At 46.0% G+C, this 22,519-nt stretch overlaps 1 protein-coding gene and 1 long non-coding RNA gene across 2 annotated transcripts; one reads left to right on the forward strand and one right to left on the reverse strand.

The window, feature by feature from the left end:
- Nucleotides 1–62: 62 nt before the first annotated feature.
- LOC147579833 (uncharacterized) lies at nucleotides 63–1,987 on the forward strand. The gene is made up of 2 exons (XR_015252190.1): nucleotides 63–692; nucleotides 1,207–1,987. It is a non-coding gene; the product is annotated as an uncharacterized LOC147579833 (long non-coding RNA).
- Nucleotides 1,988–2,131: 144 nt separating this feature from the next.
- DLST (dihydrolipoamide S-succinyltransferase) lies at nucleotides 2,132–20,877 on the reverse strand. Its single transcript, XM_086709256.1, has 15 exons — nucleotides 20,755–20,877; nucleotides 20,153–20,186; nucleotides 17,275–17,323; nucleotides 14,381–14,436; nucleotides 14,178–14,252; nucleotides 13,895–13,950; nucleotides 13,197–13,308; nucleotides 11,513–11,668; nucleotides 11,067–11,143; nucleotides 10,090–10,187; nucleotides 6,045–6,175; nucleotides 4,562–4,635; nucleotides 4,180–4,263; nucleotides 3,596–3,763; nucleotides 2,132–2,625 (listed from the first exon to the last, which is right to left on the reverse strand). Exons 1-15 carry the CDS (start codon nucleotides 20,815–20,817, stop codon nucleotides 2,491–2,493), a joined length of 1,368 nt encoding a protein of 455 aa, XP_086565382.1. The 5' UTR covers nucleotides 20,818–20,877; the 3' UTR covers nucleotides 2,132–2,490.
- Between the last annotated feature and the right edge of the window lie 1,642 nt (nucleotides 20,878–22,519).

Below are 22,519 nucleotides of genomic sequence, written 5' to 3' on the forward strand. Positions count from 1 at the left end.
GCCCCCCGGAGAAAACTCCGTACTTAGTCAAGAGTGAGCCTGGAGTCTACTAGAAGGTAGGAAGCAGGGCTGGTGGTGAAGGGCATGCCAGCCTGTGCCCTGCAGAGCAGCTCTGAGCCGAGAGGAAGTGCTGGCACATAGGGGACACTGGAACCTGGGAAATAAAGTAGGAAGAGAAGTCTTAGAAGAGGGTCCGGGAAGGGGGGTGGGAACACTGGTCTAATCCTGTGACCCGAGATGGATGGTGGCTCCCATTTCAAAGACGTTAATGATGTGAACAGGCTCCCCCAGGCCCGAAGTCTCTGTTCCTTTTGCTACACTACGTTAGGCTAGACTGCTTCCAACCACTGCTGCATGGAAGCGTGAGTTGCTTTTGGAACTTCTGGGCCTCATCCGTGCAACAAACACTTGCACACCTGATGCTCTGCTGGGCCTGGAGTTTTGAGTACTGTCGTCCCAGCCCTTACGGGACTTCAAGTCTACCTCGTTTTGACAGGATGGGACTGATAATACCTCCTTTGTAGGCTTATTAGAGAAAGCTTCCAGCACCATGCTCGGGATAGATTCATCCCCAAATTCTTCCTTTTGTTGAACCCATTCTCTCCCCACCTATAACTCTAGTTCTACCCCTGGAGCACTTCGTTCCTAGGAGGGACCCTCACGTAGAGACAGCATCACTGTGAAACCAGCAGGTGGGGACTGTGTGTAGAAAGAGCTGGGCGGGCTGCGTTTAAGCTTAGACACCATATGCCCCTCACCTGTAGCCTAGGTTGTCCACTTACCCTCCCAGTGATCTACCTTCATTTGTTCTTACTGACCTCAACACTCAAACACTGCAAATGCAGTGGTTTCACAAAGGTGGGAACCAACTTCTCTTCAGGAGTGTGGCCTGTCAGGCTGGAGGGGCTCACTGGAAGGAGGCCAGGCACTTTCCTGGCTGGCAGACTGCTAGGGTTCCCTCTGCTGTTAGTACTGTGCTAACTCAAGTCTGGGAGGTCACAGGATAACTTAGAGGACATGCTGTGGCTTCCAGCCCCAATGACAATCATGGAACCTTTTGAGAACATTTGCCCTTTAATTTGCATTTAAAATCAGTTTCTTTAAATATTTTAGTTACAAGTTCTGAATAGTGAAGACATAGTAGATGCTGCAGGCACTCAGTATTGGCTCCTGTCCCTTCCCCCCACCCCCCACCCCACCCTCCAGGCCTTGCTTCTCTGCTCCAGATCCAAATGGGCACTCTGCACTAAGTAAGTGGTTCCTGGTCTCAACCGTCAGCAACCTCAGGCCTGGATGCAGGTGGATACAAAGCGATGAAGCCCAGTGGCTTTCATGACAAGAAGTATGTATTTAAACTAGCTCCAAGCAATTCCAATGATTGTGTCCAGACCCAACAGGCAACACCACCTCACAGGTGACACTGCCTGTCTCCCCACCGTGTATTAGCATCTTGGGGCTGGTTTCCACACAGTCCAACCTTCTCCAGACCTGTGTTCTGCAGAAGAGCTAAGGCCCTGCTCCCCAAGGGCCATGATACAGAGAAACAGCTGCCTCTTCAGGCCAAGTGCTTACACCAATGGCATTTACAAGCTCAAATCAATCTGAGCCAGTCCACAGGAAGCCCCCTCACCCCAGTCTCACCTGGCTCCAGCCCTGTGACCACGTCTCGTCCCACTGCCATGATGTGCTAGAATCTGTTCTAAATGACAATGTGTTAGAATGGTTCCGAGCAGCCTGGAAAGGTTGGCACAATCACACAATCACAGCTGTGTGTTACTGTGCCAAAACGGGGCTACGATGGTGGGTGACGGCAAGCCTGTCTCTTCTACAACATACACCTCGGTGGGGGGGGGGGGGGGGGGGGGGGAGGAGTCTGCCCTCTCCCCGCTCCTACCCAGATCCCCTGGCCTGCGCTTCCTGAACGAGGTAGAAGAGGCATCTTGAAGTCAATGAGAGTGGAGAATAAAGGTGTCATTTAAGCAGCAAAGCAGCACCTCTTGGCCTGTGGTTGATGCCTCCACACAGGTGGAATCGAGTGAGAATGTGCACAGCCAGGACAGAGGCCGCTCTGAGCTTGGGAGACACCATCCCCTCCTAGTCCAGAACAGACTTTCAAAAGATACAAACTTGATCACATGGTCCCCAGTGGTTTCCCTATTGTAGTACACTGGCACAGGGGAGAAGCAAAATCATCTCTGCACAAGACTAATGGGAGAAAGGCAGGAAATATTAATGAGCATCCATTAAGGCGCTCTCTCCCTCAAGCCTAAAGAAGATATTCGAGTGTAAGAGAAGGGTGCACAGAAGGGGAGAGCCTGGCAGAATACCAAGAAGAGACCTGTGGCTGCTGGTTACATAGTGCCCTGGTTTCCTTGCTTGAGGCCAACAACATGTGCCTGACACCAGGCCAACCTGGGACCCGTGAGGGGACAGGGAGAAGACTGGTTTTCAGTTCCTGCATGGTTGGTGCGTAGGGTACGTGGCTTCCTCCTAAAGGTCCAGGAGGAGGACTCTGGGATCTTCTACCGCTGCCTTGATTTTGCGGAGAAAAGTTACCGCCTCTCTGCCATCGATCAGCCGATGATCATAGGTCAGTGCCACATACATCATGGGCCGCACCTCCACCTGCAGGGAGGAGAAGTTGACAGGTTTGTCTGCAGCAGAGCAGAGGAGGCCCCACTGGAAGTGGGGTGATGAGAAAGCATAGTCCACAGAGAAGTTTCCGGTTCCAGAGCTTTTCCCGTTGTTGTTGCCTCTGGATACTTAGAATATTTTCAAAAACCAAGGCCCACCCTTAGTGCAAAGCTCCCCGACTCAAGAAAGTTTAACCAAGAAAACAAGTGCCTTTTAAAAATATGCTCTGCCCTTTCATTCATCTGTCATCTGAAGAAAAAGTTTGTCCTTAAATTCTAGCAGCCTGAAGTTTCTTCTTTAGGGTTACAATTTTAAAAAGTAACCAGAGACCTTAAATGCTCTGAAATTGTATGCCAAGTTGCTTGTGTGAGCATTTTCAAGGGAGAAGACCTAGGATTTTTGGATTCACAAAAGGGAGTTAGTGACCCAGAAAGGTACTAAACACAGGAATCTGAGGAAGTATTTTCCTACCAATGTATCTTCTAGGCCAGCTCAAGACCTTTGACTTCATTCCCTGAACTCCCAGAGAACCACTAAACCTTCATACAACCCGGCAGCTCACAGACTCTCCATTGCTGTTCTCTGGTTCCCGGGGCAGGGACCATGCTTCCAACTGTACCCTTACTCCCCACAGCACCTAGAGAATGGAGCTTGCTGACCATTCCAGATGAAGGGGCAAGCCGCCTTCAGCACCATGGTCCTCACACTTTAATGCATGTCAGAATCACCTGCAGCTTCTGCTTCATCACGTCTGGGAAAGGGTCCAAGAATTTGCATTTCTAACAAGTTCCCAAATGCTGCTGATGCACACACCACAATTTGAGGATCAGTGCTCTAGCTGTTAATCAGAAACTAAGAATGGAACTTACGTCTGAAACTGCAGTGAATCTTTTATAATGAACAGTTAGATTCCCTCTCCTCATCATCTAGCTGCTAGGGCATTAGCAGGGATGGTTCCTACCTTGCCTCCCACAGCCACTGGCCTATCAAAGATGCCATGCATGCCCAGGATGGCCGACTGAGGGGGGTTGATGATGGGCGTTCCGAAGAGCGAGCCGAAAACACCTCCGTTGCTAATGGTGAAAGTACCACCATCCATATCTTCAATAGCAAGTTCATTCTTTCGAGCCTAAAAAATGAAGATTTAATAATTGAACTGGAAGTGAGACCCAGCTTTCTTTACCTAAAGGGAGTCCAGAAGGCTCCCATCTGAGATCAACAGTCCAAGTTCTAGCTATTGTTCAGCTGAGACGCCTGTGGCCAGGGTTCCACCAGAGGAAAGGTACGATGCCTCGAGGACCTTTTCCTTCTTCAGCAGGCCTCCTCCTCTGATAAGGATATCTTCTGATACAAGAGCACGCTGAACTCTGCCAGATGGCTATACATAAGCTCCTGGGACGACTGCCATTCTCGGGCTCGGCACTCCTTATGGAGCAAAGTGAGGCTCCACCTCCCCGAGCACTGCCCACTGGGAAGCCCGGCCTTCTCCAGTCCTTCCTCCCCGACCTGCCCAGCAGCTGGCACACATGCTGCTTTTCACTGTACCTTCTCTCCCAGTTCACTGATGGCTCGCTCAATATCTGCATAATTCATAGCTTCCACGTTCCTGATGACGGGAACCACCAGACCCTGATGAGAGTGAAAAGCTGTTTTCAGTTGCAAATTAATAGTACCCTTTATGACTCCTTTGATTCAAGTTTATGGTCTCCCTTCCCCATTGAGTATCTTAATTACTCCATGTGACTAAGAGTCTTAAAATATTTAGGCTTCACATCAAGAGAAAAGGATGTGGTGTGGTCAAAGTAGGTTACTCTTTCACTAACTCCCTTCTGAAAAGACAGGATTATAAAAATGTTCTCTCCCGAAGGGCCTGTTTCATACAGACAGAGTCCAAGACCAGAGCCTCCCCCCTCTTTCCCCAACATACCCGTGGGGTGGCTACCGCAACACTGATGTCAATATAATCCCTATACACCACCTCTTTGGCTGCGTCGTCAATCACTACGAGAGAGAACACACGTTACATACAACTCCCCAAGCCTAGGCTAATATGGAAATAACTGCATTAATAGGGTAAAAATCCGCACTGCTTGGTACACTGTTGGCTGAGCCGCCTGAAAACCACACCACAGGCAGCAGACTCCTCTTACTCAGCTATAACCAATGTGCCAACCCATCGATCGTAACATCTCCCGAGTGACCCTGACTGAGCCTGACCACACGAGTGTCCGTTTTGGGGGGAGCCCTCAGAAGGGCTCAATACACCGGCTCACATGGGATAGGTATGCACTATAGGCTTCTTTTTCACCAGCTCTGCCCAAGCCCTCCCTTAACAGACAAGGGCTGGGGTTTACAAAGTGCTCCCAGAAAGGCAAATTAGCAAAAGGAGGGGTGGGCGGGCCGCTGGTTCCACTGCCTACTCTCGCAAGAGGTGAGGGAGGCCTCTTTCTAGGAGGCTCGGGAGGAAGCAGGATAGTGGAAAATAGCAAACTGGCAGCTGAAAAATCTAGGTCTAGGGCTGAGAAAACACAAGCCTGGGAATCTTTTCCATAGCAAGTCTATGGTTGTGTTGTTAGAAAACCACCAAGGAAAAGCATGTAACGTGAGAAAGAGGCCAAGAGAACTCTGAGAATTGCCTACATGTCCGGGCAGGCAGAAGAAAGGGATGGAGAGCCAATCAGGAAAGCATGAGAGGAATGGAACAAATAAGGAGGGACACATCAGGGCAAAGCAAAGACGCCCCTCTACCTACCTAAACGTACACCACTCAATGAAAGGGACTAGGGTTTCTATTTCTAGATTTTTAGGGACCCTTGGCACTGCTGAGGATTGCAAAAGTGTCACTATCCCCTCTCCAATCTTCCAGGGAACAGAGAAGCATCTCAACAGGAAAGAACTGCTAGTTAGATCAACATTGCAATGACGTAGGTGAGCAGAAAGGAAAATGAGCACCAAGTCCACGAAAGAGGGGCCAAGCCCAAGGCCTACCAGTGAGGTTCAGTGACCAGAAACCAAAGGTCACCCTGGAACCTATGCCAAGTGTGACAGGCCACAAGATGCCAGGGCCCGTGGGAAGGCTGGTGCTAGACAGAACATAAGCTTCCACCCTGACATGAGAAGCCTGGAAAACTGGGCTTGCTCAGAACTGCCTGATGGCAGAGCAGTTGCCAAACTATGAACTGGGAGGAGAAACCATTCTGTCCAGCTTGGGGGAGCGGGGGAGGCGGAAATAATCATGACACCATTTCAGGAGGGTGAACCAAGAAGTCTCTGGGGAAAGACACTCGTGTCTTCACAGGTATGAAAGAGTCTTGGTCTGTTGGCCCCCATCTTTCTGTGTGTGTGGGAGCAGTCTGTGTTCCTGCACACATCTCCCAGGACCTCTTGGGGTCCGGCCACCACAAACTCACCTGCATTTACAACAGGCTGCTCCTGCAAGGCAAAGGCTGAGGCCTTCACAAATGCCGACATGAAGCCTAGTTTGAGGTTATGTTTCTTCAGAAAAGCATCTTTGTGCCGAGCCCTCATCTCCTGGATGTTACTGCAAAAACACATCACAAAACAAAGTGACCACAAAGCCTTTATTTTGATTTCATACCAGCTTCTAACTCCGTGTACACAACTGGGTAAACATTTTTCCCTTACTCTGGACCATCTACCTAAGTTCAAGTTTTGAAATAGTCCAGCAGAGGTCAATATAATTACCTTGTTCCTTTACAAAACCTGGAATCAAAAGAATCAGTCCAGTCTTTAAGGTAGGTTAAGTCCCTTATGGGGCTCCTTCCTGTTCCAGAAATCACAAATTTAGTGACAGGTAATATGATCAAGAGATCACGCAGCATACCAACATCCTTGACTGGATAAGAACATGATTTCTAGCTACACTAAAATCATGAGCTCTCTACTCTGAAGAAAAATTGTTTTAAGCATAAACACAGTCTATAAAATAAATAATATTCTTTTTGTTACAATTATGTCCCCAAAATCCACAACAAGCTTGATTATGACTTCCTTGTGACCCTCTTCCAGTCTCCTAAATAATGAAAACAAAAAACAAAACAAAAACAAAAACCTCCACAGGTGTTTGGGCTCCATGTGAGCAAAAGCATCCATGACTATATACGGTCAGGTAGAGTCCAGTGTCCTCTTAGGCTCACGGGAAAGTCAATAGATTTCTTCTTCACCCCCCAGAGTTAGCAGTTCCATATACCTGTTCCTTCAAACAGGTGCTAACACCCACCACATGAAAGGGACAAGGCTGGACATCAAGATACAAATATAATAAAGACATAGCCCTTGTCCTTAATATCAGTTTAATGGATGTGGTTTCCTTGGTATTTAGAAAACTGGAGATGTGTGGACCTAAGTTTTTAGAGTACAAGCAGCAGGGCCTTCTGAGAAGTCTTTACAACATAAACAGCCTTTGTTCATTTAGGACTGATTTCTCCATAGATGTGTACCACATACATACCACAGTTAGTGGGAAATGATTTTCCCATTATTTTGTTGCAGAAACCTCAATATTTATCGGAATACAGTTCCATGAGGGAAATTGAATTGAACTTTATCTCAAGCCTAAACGCTCAGTTTTCCCTTTCTCCCTATAATGGCCTAATTTGACATTAGCACCAAAGAAGACGGTATAACTTTAACTCCCTCTTCAGACTGTTTGCCTTTGAAAAAGGAAGTTTTCCTAGGGGGCCTGATTGGGTTTAAATGTTTGTTTTCCTGAGTCTAACCTTATTTAGTGCTAGAATTACCACCCTAAAGACATTACTGGTTCCCAAGACACAAGAGCTGCAGAAGAGGGAAAGCTATGTGATAAACATCTCTGCTCTCAAACCTGCCCAAATGCTATTGTCTGGTCATTAAGCAGTTTCTATTTCAGAGCTCTGCCCTTGGAGGCAGGGGCTGGGACAACAGGGTAGAGGAGAAGGCCTCAGAAAGGCCCCTCATGGGTAGCTGATCAGCACAAGACCCAAAGGGCACTCGATCTAAACCACATTACTGACTGCAGTGAGACCCCAGGCCACTGTTAAGTGACACCTCGATTAGCTGCTGAAAGGTGATCCAGCTACTGCACTTACCTTCCCATCAAAGCTGTTGGGCCAACTGCATCTTTCAAGGCCACAAATATTTACATGTTTTGTCTTAAGGAATTAGGTAGAATTTCAAAGTCCAATTCAATTTGTGTACAATCTGGCCCTAATGCACTGAAACATAAGCTGCAGCCTTTGTGATTCATTAGTTAAGGCCCTTCCCTGTGTCCTACGGATAGGAAGGAGAGAAATCTTTTGCTTGAACGTATCCAGTCTTTGTAGGAAGCTTCACGACAGAATGGAAAACATCTAGTGAAACAAGCCACAGAGCCCTACTCTGGGAACAATGCCACAGAGCACTGTCAATACATCACTCCCTTCTCTATGTTTTTCAGATCCCTTCAACAGAAAACAACTTCCCCTAATGAAAAGTAGGTTAGTAAACACTTAGAATAAAAAGCAGCAAAGACATGACCTGAAGGCTTCATGGTTTTCCTCCTGAATTAAATATAAACTTTTACCCCTGGCATTCAAAACATTCCAAAGTATGGATCTGACTTCCTTTCCCATTCTTTCCCACACATTCCTGACATCAGGTATTTCTCAAATGTATCCTGTACTTCTGTGTCAGGTCCATATTGTTTGTTTACAACATCTGGAATGACCCTCCCCCCAATATTACTTGTGTCAAAATGCTAGCTGATCTTAAGACCTATTAAAAATCTCTTTCCTGGGGCGCCTGGCTGGCTCAACTGGTGGAGTATACAACTCTTGATCTCAGGGTTGTGAATTCAAGCCCCACACGGGGTAGAGATAAGTTTACTTATTTTGAGAGAGCTAGCAAGAGCGAGCACACGGGAGGGAGGGGCAGAGAGAGACACAAAGAATCCCAAACAGGCTCTTCGCTGTCAGCACAGAGCCTGATGCAGGGCTTGAACTCACAAACCATGAGGTTGTGACCTGAGCCGAAATCAAGAGTCAAGTGCTCAACTGACTGAGCTCCAGGCACCCCCACCAAAAATAAAATCTTAAAAAAAAATCTCAGAGCCACCTGGGTGGCTCAGTCAGTTAAGTGTTTGACTTTGGCTCAAGTCACGATCTCATGGTTTGTGGGTTTGAGCCCTGCATCCGGCTCTGTGCTGATAGCTCAGAGCCTGGAGCCTGCTTCGGATTCTGTCTCCCTCTCTCTCTCTCTCTCTCTCTCTCTGCCCCTCCCCTGTTCATGCTCTGTCTCAAAAATAAACATTAAAAAAAAAAAAAATCTTTCCTCCAAGTATTGCCTGACCCTCCCCACCCCATCTCTGCCCTATACCTCAAAAACAAATACTCTCATTCTCTCCACCTCATAATTTTTGTACTCTTCTGACGCTTCTTCTTCTAGATTTTACTTTGTGTTTATCTAAACCACATGGTAAGCTCTAAAAGGGTAGGGCTCTTTTTCCCTTATCCTTGTATGCCCTTCAAATACAGTATAGCGTCTTGTACACAGTAAGTGCTCAAATACTGCAAAATTTAACACATTGTCTTCCCCACAGTGCTGACACTTGTATACATCAAAACCTTGAAGAAAATGGGTGAGTCAACAGCTCACCATAGAAATGGTTATATTAAATTGTCCCTTTGGTTATCATTCTGAGGTTTTTACTTTAAAAACAAAACAAAACAGGGGCGCCTGGGTGGCTTGGTCGGTTAAGCGTCTGACTTCGGGACTTCGGCTCAGGTCATGATCTCACGGTCCGTGAGTTCGAGCCCCGCATCGGGCTCTGTGCTGACCGCTCAGAGCCTGCAGCCTGTTTCAGATTCTGTGTCTCCCTCTGTCTCTGCCCCTCCCCTGTTCATGCTCTGTCTCTCTCTGTCTCAAAAATAAATAAACGTTCAAAAAAAAAAAATTAAAAAAACAAAACAAAACAAAAACTTGCTTTTCATTTCTTTATCAAAGCTGGTAAAGGTGAAAGCAAAGACAAGCCTATGCCTTTCTACCACCCAGTCTGAGTTGCCTAGAAGTGCACTTAAGGAGCGGTCGCTGTGAGAAAGAAGCAGGGTGCAGCGCCCTGGCTCTGAGTGTGAGTCAAGTGGCTCTTTGTCTCCAGGGTAGGCCCAGACATAAGCCTCACTGGCGTGGTTGCCCTATCTCTACTTGGCAACTCAACACTAGTTATCAGGTCATCAGAGTTTAACACCATCATCAGCCTCATTTATCAGACGTCACAAGATTCAGGTATAAAAGGCCCAGTTTTTTAAGTCACAGAGGCAGGCAATTAGAGAATGAAACTGATGGGTTACTTCTTGTGTCAGTCAACAAACAGTGCAAAGGGATCCCTCTTCTTGCTGTTAGTTTTGGAATCAGCACTAGGTAGGGGCTGGGGCAAGTTCAAGTGTTCTCCAAGGAAAAGGAGATAGGGACTAGAGCGCTTACCTCATGTCGATCTCATTGAATGTAGTCAGCATCGCACACGTATTCTGGGCCTCCTTCAGACGCTGAGCAATGCGCTGCCGCATCCTATTCATTTTCTCCTGAAAGTGGGACAAGTATTGACAACTTGGTCTCTCTGGATCAAGCCCTCCCCGCTCGGTCCAAGGGAGCACTCAGCTTACAAGGACTGGATGGTCAAGGACTATAGTAATAAAGCACAAGAGCTCCAGGCTTTCTCTTGCCTGTGGTGACTTTGTTCCTCTGAGCAAGAATAAGAGGAGACCCAGAGAAAAACTACTCACTCAGATGTCCCTGCATTTGACCAAGAATGGAGGCTCAGGAAATGGTTTGATTTAAAAACCAAAACCAATTTATGAAAAGGAAGAGTGTGGTGTAGGGCTAGCCAGCCCAAGAATCACGACAGAATGGGCAATTTCTGGTGATAAAGACTTGCATGAGAATAGCTACTGTGGAATGGAAACTCACAAGCAACAAACTTTGAGGCGACAGTATTTTTAGGCGGTATTCTCAGGCAGGGGAACCCACACTCTTGACCATACTTCCTGGAGGTTTTATGTCCACCCCTAGTAGCTACTATTACTATGTAGCCTTCAGCTAAGCGTCCCTGAGGGGCAGGAACAGAGCTCACCAAACCACCTCTCTACAGTGTGTGTTACTGTGGGAGGGAGGGCGCACGTCAGTAAGCTCCCGTCTCCTGCAAATATTTCACTCAACCAAGGCGTTTCAGCGGTAGCACAACACAGTGGGGGAAAAAAACCACTGGACAAGTAAATGTTCAGAAGACTTTAGGTTCTATCTAGTCCTATCAATTGACTGTTATGTGACTGTCAATACATCACTTCCTAAACTCAGTTTCCATGAGCTGTCGGCCATTCAAAGGTAGGCACCACAGGGCCTGCACTCCACTAATCTCAACACTGCCCCCTGCCTCTTCCTGGAAGTGGTCCCCAGAGGCTTACCCGATGTTCTGAACGCAGACCTTTGCCAGCTCCTGGCTCAGCTACGGGAGGGGCAGCAGTGGGTTTTACTGCAGACACTGAAAATGAAGGGAAGGTACAGCTGCATCAGAAAATCAGAGTAACATTTACTAAGTGGCAGTGCTTTCATACTGTATTGTCCCTTAATCCTGAAGATATTCTGAGGTGTACTAGGACCATTCCCACTTCACAAGTGAATGATCTGCTCAGAGAAGTTAAGTAACTACCCTAAGGTCACACAGCTGTAAACAAAAAGCTGGGATCCAAATCCAGGTCTTCTGATACAAAGTCTACAGCTCCTTCTACAAAGCAGTCAACAGAGCCTGTTCAGAGCCATGATTAGTCTCAGATTCTGCCCTATGAGGGAACATGACATTAGATGAGATGTTCTTCTCCCACACAGAGACACGTGGGAGGTGAAGGCTTACCCGGTTTGCTAGCGAGAGGTTGTGAGGGTGAGGGCACTGGTGGCATCTGAGTGGGTATGGATGCTGCAGGGGGAGGAGGAACTGCCGATGCTGTAGGCTCTGCTTTTGGGGCTGCAGCAGCAGGAGCTTCTGGTGGCTTGGCCTTAGCAGGAGCAGCTGAAAAACAAAAACAGAGGCCATTGGCGTTGTCTGGAACGAAAAGCAACCAAATCAGACACTAAGCAAGGTTGAGCAGCAAAAGCTCTATCTCGAATCAGTTGACACATTCTACCTGGGCATCTGCCATATATACAAGGCAGTATGAAATGCACACAATGATATGAGGCCCTATCTTTCCATTTCCCAGCGCTCCTCGATGTCCTACATTACATAACTGACTTAATTCAGCTGCCTTCCTGATTTCACATGTATTGACTGCTGGTCAAATTTAGCAAGTACTTTCACAGCACCTACTAAGCCTATGGCAATATAAACTTCCAAGCAAAAGAAATCCAGGCAACTGAAGATGCTAGCTAATACAAATACATGAAAGCAACACATTTCTAGTTACAGGAATACTGACAGTCTCATCTTCTACTTTAACATCACGTGTGGAAGAATACTCCGAACTATTAAAAAATAAAAGTCTAAAATAAAGGCTCACTCAGACTTAAAGAGTTCAGAGCGTTTCATCTAGCATAATGCTCATAAATCAATGAGGTGGCCAAACCATAAACTCACAACTTTAAATTAAATGTGTATTTTGAGTTTAGCCAACTGTACATATCTGGTTTCATATGTAAATTAGAAGAACATTCTTTTCAAGGAATGATAAAGAGATAGAATTCTTCAACTGGAAGAATCAATCTTATTCCCTAGCCTTCTACCACACATTATCTCAGCCTGGTCTCAGCCTGATTAATCTCAAGGATGTAATGTACCATCCCTCTACTTAACTATATTGTTAACGAGAAAGAAATAGACGTTAGCAGTCACAGCATTTAACAAAGAATCAGAAAACCAGTTATTTTCTTTTCTAACCCCTCATACTGACTCTAAGGTCCCATATAATTCATTTTCTTGTTTCTCATTTCTTCCCAAGGGAAAGAGCAACCCTCCCTACAAATGTTATGAGAAAACACGTGGAAAAAACACACTGAATTCTCCAGAATGGACACCATGAAATATTATTTCTTCTCACTTTAGTAGAGCAGTGGCTCTCAGCCCTGGCTTTGTATCAGAATCACTTGGAGAGCATTAAAAACACCCAAAAACAAACTGTAATAGCCAGGATCTGTTAACACCAGATTTCATATATCAGAATCCCTGGACCATGGAGTCTAGGCATTTGTCTTATTTTAATACCCCCATGTGATTCTGGTGCCAGGGCTGGGGAGAAGGAAAAAAAAAAAAAAAATCACTATCTTTAGAATCTTCTTCATTCTATTATATGTTTAAGAAAAGGTCCAGCATAAGAAAATACACGGAAAGAAGAGTTATTACAAGTTTTTTTTTTTTAAATACCCCTTTCTTCTAGAACTTGATATTTAAAGTGCCCACTATATAAATATCACCTTAGTCCCTCAACTAACAGCAGCCGGAATGCCAAATAGTCTTTGAGGTACCAAGGAATTAGTACATTATGCTCAGCCCCAATTCCAAGGGGGAACACTGGAGACCTTGACAACCAGGAGAACTTCTTTACCGCCAGTTTTCCTGAGCGTGAAAAGAGGAGTGCCTCCTTCTACTTTTCCCCCATCAGGTACCAAAAGCGCTTCAATCACGCCATTTGCTGGTGATGGGACCTGCACAGATGTCTGGAAAACAAGGACAGATGGGGAAAGAGTTCAAATTTTTACTCAGCATTAGAAATTTAATTGTCTAGAATCTCCAATAGGAGTCACAACAGTTGCAAAACAGATATACAAGACTCTGCACATAGAAACACCAAGGCCACACTCTCAGAGTAATGAAGAGTCAATGCTATTGTGAAGATTCACCCTTTGTCCTTTCACAGAAACATTAAAGCAATGTTCAGTTAATGTGTTTCCAAGTGATACAAAAAAAAAAAAAAAAAAAATCCAAACATCTCATGCCCAAGCACAAGTGCAGGAACACACAAGTGCAGGAACACGTGTGTGCACCACCACCCCCTCCCCCGACCACACACAAAACTAAAGCCACTAACGTACATAATACATATACTGAGAACAATCTAAAAATAAACTTTTAAGACTTTTTTTCTTTTTAATGAGCTATTCCAACACTTTAACAATGGAGGTTAAAGCAAGTTAAAAATTATCTTTAAACAACAATTAAGTCCCTGTTTTTTTTTTTTTTTAATTAGGTTAATAAACCAAGGGGGAGAGCATGAAAGATTACACTAATATAGGACAAGCCTACCTTGTCAGTTTCAATCTCACAAACCACTTCATCTTCTGCAACAGTGTCTCCAACAGCTGAAAAGACAGTCAAAGGCTGCCTGTTAAGTGGGAAGGACTCCAATAGCCACAAAATCCCTTTTGACAGGTGTGTTAAAAGACCCTTTTCCTATAGGGTCAGGAAAAATTACACTGCACGTAATAAGAAGAAAGGAGCCCAATTACTGAGGCAGGGAGAGGGGGAGGGCAATGACAACTTTATAAAGCATTTAAACTTAAGAAACGAGTAAGGCCTGAAATCTTACCTTTCTCCCACCTAACATCTCCCTCTGTGACAGATTCTGCAAACGCTGGGGTTTTGACTGTAATCACATCATCCTCTAGGAAAAGAGCAAAAAAGAAAAATCACATGGAGTCCATATATTTCCGTTTTAATTAAACTCCATTGTTGCTCTTCCCATTAAAACGCCATTCCCAAGCAGGCAGGGAATTGAAGGCTGGTACTTACTGCACACAGCTGTAGTTCTGAAGAAGCGAACACTGAAGACACTACTGTTGTTAATACTACAGAAAAAACATAAAAAAAGTAAGCTCCTTTAGCAGGTGAACCACTCACATCTTAGTCTAGATAAGGCACCATGGATCACTTTCCCTTTAAATCAGTGATTCTCAGCCAGGGGTGTCCATCAGTGTCACCTAGGGGAACTTTTTCAAAGCATACGTGTCCAGGTCCCATCCCCAGAGATTATGACTCAGCAGGTCTATGGCAGAGCCCAGATGATTTGGGTGCCCTAAGAAGTAAGCTCCTCGGGTGAGTCCAGAACCCTGTGCTAAAGTGAAACGTCAGGTCTCACAAAATAGAGCCTTACATTTGGTTCAGCGAAGGAAAAGATAAGCATCTTGGTCCTTTGCACACCCACCAAAAGGAACTGGCTTCCTGATTAGGTTTTTTCTTAACCAAATCCACCTAAGATAAAGTACGTGCCATTGCGCCACAAACAATGAAATTTTTGTCTGCAGGATTACAGACCGAGATCAGATAAGGCAGCAAGATGACACAGTTAACTCAGTATTAAAACAAGATGTTATGGGCCAAGGGTGGGGGCAGGGGCAGAACCACCAAAAAAGTCCTAAGATATCTCTTAGTCTGTTCTCCTGCTAGGAGGCAGCACACTGGTCCATTCTGGACCCACTCAAGAAGAACCTCAAAAGACCAAGGTATTTTCCAATATGGCACTAACTTCATATAATGTAAACTAGAGAATGAGATCACCTTATATGCACGAAAGCAATAAGAGTGGTTAACTTTAGAGAGTGGGACAGGTAGATATATATGGTATCCATGGTTACCTGTTAACACACATATACATTTGGGGAGAATGACTAGGACCGATGGAGACTTTCACTTTCTACACTTCAGGACTGTTTGAATATTCTACAACAAGCACCTTTATGATACGAAAAACAGATTAAGTTGCCTTTTGTTTTTATTTATTTACTTATTTTAATATTTATCATTGAGAGAGAGAGAGTCAGAGCATGAATAGGGGAGGGGCAGAGAGAGAGGGAGACACAGAATCTGAAGCAGGCTCCAGGCTGAGCTGTCAGCACAGAGCCTGACATGGGGCTCGAACTCACAGACCATGAGATGACCTGGACCGAAGTTGAACACTTAACCGACTGAGTCACCCAGGCGCCCCTAAGTTGCCTTTTGACATTTCTACTTTTGTAATGTCAAAATAACTGTAAGATCTATGTGGAATCAAGGGGAAAATGTATGTTATTTTTTGAAAAAGCACAGAACACAAAGTGATCTGCATAAAGTCTATAACCATGTGTAAGCACACGTTCGTGGGACAGAACTGGTGGGTAATGTGCAACTGCAGAGACTGCTCCATGAGAACACTCAAGAACCTGGAGCACTGGCTGTCTCCAGGAAAAGGAACTTGGTGGCACTGCAAGACCACTTCTGAATCATGAAAAATCAAAATGTTTTATGATGAAAGGATTTTTAAAATAAAGTGGGTACCTTATTCACAGAAAACAGACAAAAGACAACACAAAAACAGTTATAAGATAAGGTGATCTCACCCCTGAAATTTTAGTGTTTTGTTGAAAAACAATTTACTTTCAGACGGTAATTTGTTGTATATATTGCATAGAAATTTGTGGTTGTTCCAATTTTCATTTAAATTGTAGATGAAGGGCATCTAGGTGGCTTAGTTGGTTAAGTGTCTGACTCTTGGTTTCGGCTCAGGTCATGATCTCACGGTTTGTAAGATTGAGTCGCACGTCGGGCTCTCAGCTTATGGTGTGGAGCCTGCTTGGGATTCCCTCTCTCTCCACCTCTCCATCCCTCCCCTGCTCATGCTCTCTTAAAAAAAAGAAACAAAATGTATTATATGTTCACTGCAGAATATTTGGAAACAGCAAAAAAAAGTACAGTAAAAATACAGAACCATTTTATAACCTGCGTTCTCCCACTTATCATAGTGTGAACGTGTTAACATGACACAGCTTAACCAACCCCATGCTGTTTCCCCATTTTGAGAGGAATCTGGGTATACCAGGAGTTCTTTAGTATAGATTCTTAGAAATGGAATTGCTAGATCAAAAAATACACAGTTCAAAGACTCATGAATGTCAACTGCCCTCCAAAAAACCTCAGAAATTCATTCTTTTAGTACTAAGTGCATCATTTTCTCAATTGAAAAGAAAATCGCATTGTGATGCATGGTGAAGAAGGAACTAATCCGCTGACCCTTCATTTTAAAGACTCTCCCTAGACAGAAAGTAGCTTGATAGCTGTTTAACCGATAACTAGAGAGCATCCTCTTACCACCACCCTGAAAATACTTGGAATGAAAAGTGGCATTAAGCAACATTCATAAGCAGAAGTTAATCTGAAACACACATGGGTGGCCTTTCTCAAACTGCATTACGCAATAACAGCATTCCCTCCGAAGCAGTCAAAGTCCCAGGACTCAACTGACTAGTCTTTTGCTTTTACTGTTTCAAAAATGAATACTATGCTACCAAGAGGATGCTCTAAATCTCCACAATAAATGTTAACCTCCAGCCCTTCGGCAGCATCTGTATCCAACCAGAATACTTATGGGTACCCTTGTATATTTATTCCCATAAAGAGAGGGTTCCAATTTCACTTTCTTTATAATCTAAACACCTGAGGACAACCACACTCTCGGGCCAGCACTGGACATGAGGCTGAAGCTCAAGGTATATCACACATCATAAATCAACAACAAGATTAGGTCTAGAGACTCAACATAACCACCTTGATAGCTAGGCTTCGAAGCCAGTGAAGAAAGCAGATGGTCAAATTTAGAACTAGAGTCTTAAATACCCTGTGGTCACACATTTGTGCTCCCCAGTGATACTTACACAATCTTCCTGCTGTCAGGGTAACCTGGTCCCTGACATAAGGAGACCCCTGCAAGAAACAAAACAACTCTTAACCAACAACTCTTATCTTATACAGGTTACCTGCTGGGAATGGAAAAGTCTGTTCACCTCCTAATGCTGAGATAGAGCAAGATCAAATGTAGGCACCAATATAATCTTTACCAAAAGAGTCCTGCTTCTCAATGGCAGAGAGAAACAGGTATGTGGGGTTGAGAGTGGGTATATGTTTGAAGAGGAAAGGGGAGAATTCTAAGGGCAAAGCTGGAAGTAGTTTTATCTTATTTACCTTAAAATTCATAAACTTCCATTATCCTTACATATTTTCACAATAAAACCTCCCTACTCCCCAAGTGTTCAAATATAACTGAAGCTTGAGAAAGACACATAATGGCTTCTCTTGTGACTACACATAGCCTCATGTGAGAAGCAGTGGGAATGTTTGGTCTGGGTTTCTGTTTCCCTGGTTACTTATAATGCATGAAACTGGAAATCTTACTACCCAAACTCTAGTAGCAAAGACTGGGCTACTTTAGGTTCAGGGTCTCCAGTTTGCCCCAGTACCAAGCAAATCACTGTCCCTCATTTCAGTTTATTGTCTTTCTGTGATCTCCCTGAGGTCTTCCCCTCTGGTCAGACTCAACAAGGCTGGAGCCCCTTTCTGCCCCACCAGTTGTCCTGATCACAGATAACGGCACTTCCCCAACTGACAACTAGTTACTACAGTACAGCTGCCTCCCCTAACAAATTCTTTCATAGCTCTTATTTCCTTCAGATCTATTAACAATTCTTTCCAAACCATGGGCTCAGGAGACACCAAATGGGAAACAGCACTCTCTTGTGCCCCCTCCTCCCCCAAATCTCCAAAGTTTCAGACTCAAGTAAGTCACTTCTCTGTTCAGCAGTCAATGCCTCTGCGGTACAAATCCCAAGTACAGCATATCTTTGAGCTAGAACAACCAACAGCTCATACAGAGTTTTGGAACCCTGAGTCCAATTTAGAGTTCATCCTATAGCAAGTCTCATTTATACAGTGCTTTAGGGTTTACGAAAAGCTTTCACAGGGGCACGTGGATGGCTCAGTTGGTTGAGCCATCAGAGCAATCTGACTCTTGATTTTGACTCAGATCATAATCCCAGGGTCATGGGATTGAGCCCCGCATCTGGCTCCTCACTATGCATGGAGGCTGCTTAACATTCTCTTGCTTTCTGCCCCCTCCCCTTCTCATGCTAATTTAAAAAAAAAAAAAAAAAAAGCTTTCACATAAATGACCTCATTTTGATTTTCATGTCTCACACCTCCCTGAAGTAGAACGACCGTCTGTCATTATTCCCATTTCATACATAAGTAGGGTTTCTGGAGGTTTAAGTAACTAGCCCAAGGTGAAGCCTTGGGACACAACGCAAACCCCAAGTACAAGGTTCTTTCCATTGTCCTGCCAGTCTATAAATGGGGAAAATGTTTACTTTTGGGATTCCTAGTTTAAAAGAATATTTATTGTTGAGAGTCCACTACAAGCTCACTCTGCTAGGTGCCTATGTTCTCAGGACTCTTAGGATGAAGTCCAAAAACTTTACACATCCCTGAACTGTACAGCCCTCCCTATCTTTGCAGCCAGACAGACTTCCTTTCCATTTCTGTGACCGGTTAAGTCCCTTCCTGCCTGAAAACCTTTGCACAAGCAATTCCCTTTGCCTGTAACATTGTTCTCTTGGCCAACTGCTATGTATTCTTTAAGACTTGGCCTAAATGTCACTTCTTCTGGGAAGCCTTTAGTGACATTCTCACCACACTGTCCACCTTCCCAAGCTGGGCTACATCCCACCCTTTCATTACACCCTAGACTTCTAGTTCATAGTCATCACGATGTAATTGTGTCCTTATGTGTGCATAAATGCATATTTGCTGTCTCTCCAGCTAGCCCTTAAGATTCTGGAGGGTATCCCTGTCACCTAGCACAGTGCCTGGCATGTAGTAAGAACTCAATAATTCATCTGTTGAGCACATGAGTAAGCGACGACATGATGGGTTAAGAGTTGAGGCTGAGGAGTCAGGTAGACCTGGCTTGACCAATAGTTGGCCGAGTGACCTTGGTGAAGGCACTTACCCCTTCTTGGGTTATGCATTTGTAAAAGAGAATACCTCTTTTATTGTTTCTTGATGATTAACTGCAAAATGTGCAGAAAGCACTCAGAACAACGCCTGGCACACAGAAAGCTCACAATAGGATCAACTCATTCAACAAACATTCATGCCAGGCATATAAAAAATTATTGGGATAAAACCTAAATTCCTTCCAATAGTCCACACACCATCTTCTATCTCAGACCATTCCCTCCCTTAACCAAAATTCTCTGGCTAAATCACCTTTTTTTTTTCCCAGTGCCAAAACACTGCCAAGCTCTTTCCTTCCTCATGGTCTCTGTACATGCTATTCCCTTTCCTTCTCCTGGTCTTCACTGAACTGGCCTCTGTCACACCCTCTGGGTTGCAGCTTTAATGTCCCCTACTAAAGAGGGCCGTTCTGTCCACCTTCATTTGTTTCCTTCTCGGCGCATGACCAAAATTCATGATCCCTTATTTGCTTAGCAATTTACACTGTCTTTTCTCCTAGATTGGAAGTTCCAGAAGGGCAAGAACTGTCAGCTGCTGCATCCCTAGGGAGCACCTAGTACAGGCAGGAGAAACTCAGTAACTATGTGCTAAATGAATAAACGATAGCTGTTCTTATTAAATAGTACTTTGTTTCACTCCTATATATCTGAACATCATGTGGAGAAACATTAGCACCCCGGTTTCCTCACTTACTGCTCTGCCCAGGAGAAAAGCATGTTAGGTGAAGACAAGGGCACAACTTACCAGGCAGGGAACGTCTCCCTAGAGGGCAGTTCCCCTGTTGAGAAAGAAGACATTATCGACGTCACCCAAGATGAAAGGAGGGAAGAAACAGCTTTTTCTTTTAAGTGCAGACTCAAAGCTGCCCGGGTGCTAGTGACAGGTGAATCTCATGACTCCAAAAGGCAAATGCAACAACCAGGGCTCTCAGTCCCAGCCGGGCCTGACAAACTATCTCAACTTCCCACCGGGGCTGAACACCCACTGACTAACGGGAGAGAGGGGGCGGGCCCCGGATCCCGTCTGGACTCCGCCGCGCCTCCTCCCAAACTCTGAGTCTCGTGTCGGGACGGGCGCGGCTCTGGGAGGCTCCTCAGCCCCGGCGCGGAGGGTGGGGCGCAGCCGGGGACGGGGCGCCGGCTGCCTCGGGAAAGCTGGGGGCCGCTGGGCTCTGCAAGACGCCCCAGAGAGCAGCTGCGGCCCCGGGCCGCCCAGTCCGCGGCCTCCGCGTCCCGGTGCCCTTGGTGCCCGGCTTGACCGGCGCGCCGCGCCCCAGCACCCAGGCTGCCCCTCGGCCCGCCGGCGCGTTTCTCATCCGCCGGGGCCCCGGCCCGGCCGGACCGTACCTTCTGAAAAGCAGACAACGAGCGGCTGAACGCCCGAGACACGCAGCGTGACCGGGACAGCATCGCGGCGGCGGCGGAGCCGAGGGCGGGCGGACACCGGATATAGGGCCCGGCAACAACCGGAAGCGGGGCGGGCCACGGTACCTGCCGCCCGGGGAGGGGTGTTCGGAGCGAACCACTGGCGGGTGGGGGGAACCGACGGGCAGCGCAGACCAGCCCCGGCCTCAGCCCACCTGTCAGCGCCAGGGAGCCTACGGCGGTGGGGCGCTCTTGGAGCCCGCTGCACTGCCAGCCGGCCTGGGTCGGTCCTCCCGGGGCACCTACGACTGTCCGGAGACCAGGCCGCTCCCGGAGTCCCGCCCTCCCCGACCTTTCCTTAGAGCTGGCCCTGAGCTTGGCGCCAGTCTCTCCTGGGACCCCGGGACACCGCGCCTTTCCACCTCTGCACTACCGGCAAAGAGAAGGAGGCTGGCATGGGCTTTGAACTCGGACCTTGGCAGACACGCCTGCCCTATCTTACACTTGAGTGGCCTTGGGCAGGTGACATTGCTTCCTGAGCCTCGGGTTCCTCAGATATATATAAAAAAGCAAGAGTCACTTCCCGGCCTCCCTAACCCCAGAACAAAGAAGCAGCCCCAAGGAACCTCTAAAGGTTCCCACTGCCCTTTTACCAGCGAAGATCAGCAAGTAGCCTTACTTCTGCAACATCTCCTGATCTTCCCTCGTCCTGCTCAAATTCTCTCCAAGCTAATTGTAACCCCATACATCCTATGCATTTTGGAGGTGGTTCCTTAGTCACTCTATCCCTAGAATACAAACCACGAAATGAGGGACCTTGTCTGTCTTGTTCACTGCTGTATCTCAGCACTTGGAACAGAGATTGGCATAGGTAGGTGTGTATTAACCATCCTGCATGAAACCTTCAAAGTGAAAGCACATAGCACCACCACCCCTCTTTAGTTTTCCCTCCCCTTCAATGCCCAAGCCCCTGAATGTTCAACCGTATAGCTCACTTTCCTAATAGAAAAGGTTTCCTATAAGCTTTGGTGGAATTAAGAATGAATGAATGAACGAATGAGCCACTAATGCCTGTTCATGTTGGTTGCTTCAGCTGAGTCATCTTGCCGGGTCCGCAGGCACCTTTATGGTGTCTTCACTCACCTAAACTCTGGAAGCTTCCACCTCAATCCTGCAAGGATTGGCAGAAGCCCTAACGAGAAATAGAGAAAACCTTCTTGCTCAGCTGCTGCCCCTGATCAAGTCTTCAGCATTCATCACCTGGATTCTTTTAAAAGCTTCCAAAAGGGACCTGGGCCTCCACTCACACTTTCTCTAACCCATCCTCCATGTCAAAGATCCTTTTGAAACACACATCTAATCCTGTCACTCTTATGATTGAAGTTTTTCAATTGCTGCAACCTATCAGTAGGATGAAGTCCAAACTCCTCAGTTTGACCAGGCACCTGATAACCTGGCCTTTGGCTATGTTGTGATCCCCGCCCACCTGACTTTCACTGATGTTGAGCTTTCATCCTTACCACACCACTGGCAATAGCCCCGGTGTGCTATTTCACTCCTTCCCATCTTGGCGTGGGCTGATCCTACCTCTTAGTTGCCTAGGGACTTCTAATCATCATGTGAGTCTCTTTTGAATCCCTTCCCTAATAATCAGAGTTAACAGATACCTTTTCTGTGCTTCCAAAGCATTGTGCCTGTGTCTCTCCTTTGCATTATAATGTCCTTTTTTTCCTGTCTCCTCTCCTGG

This window comes from Puma concolor, chromosome B3 (genome assembly GCF_028749965.1).
Source record: "Puma concolor isolate L17-30 chromosome B3, mPumCon1.1.hap2, whole genome shotgun sequence".
Lineage (NCBI taxonomy): Eukaryota > Metazoa > Chordata > Mammalia > Carnivora > Felidae > Puma > Puma concolor.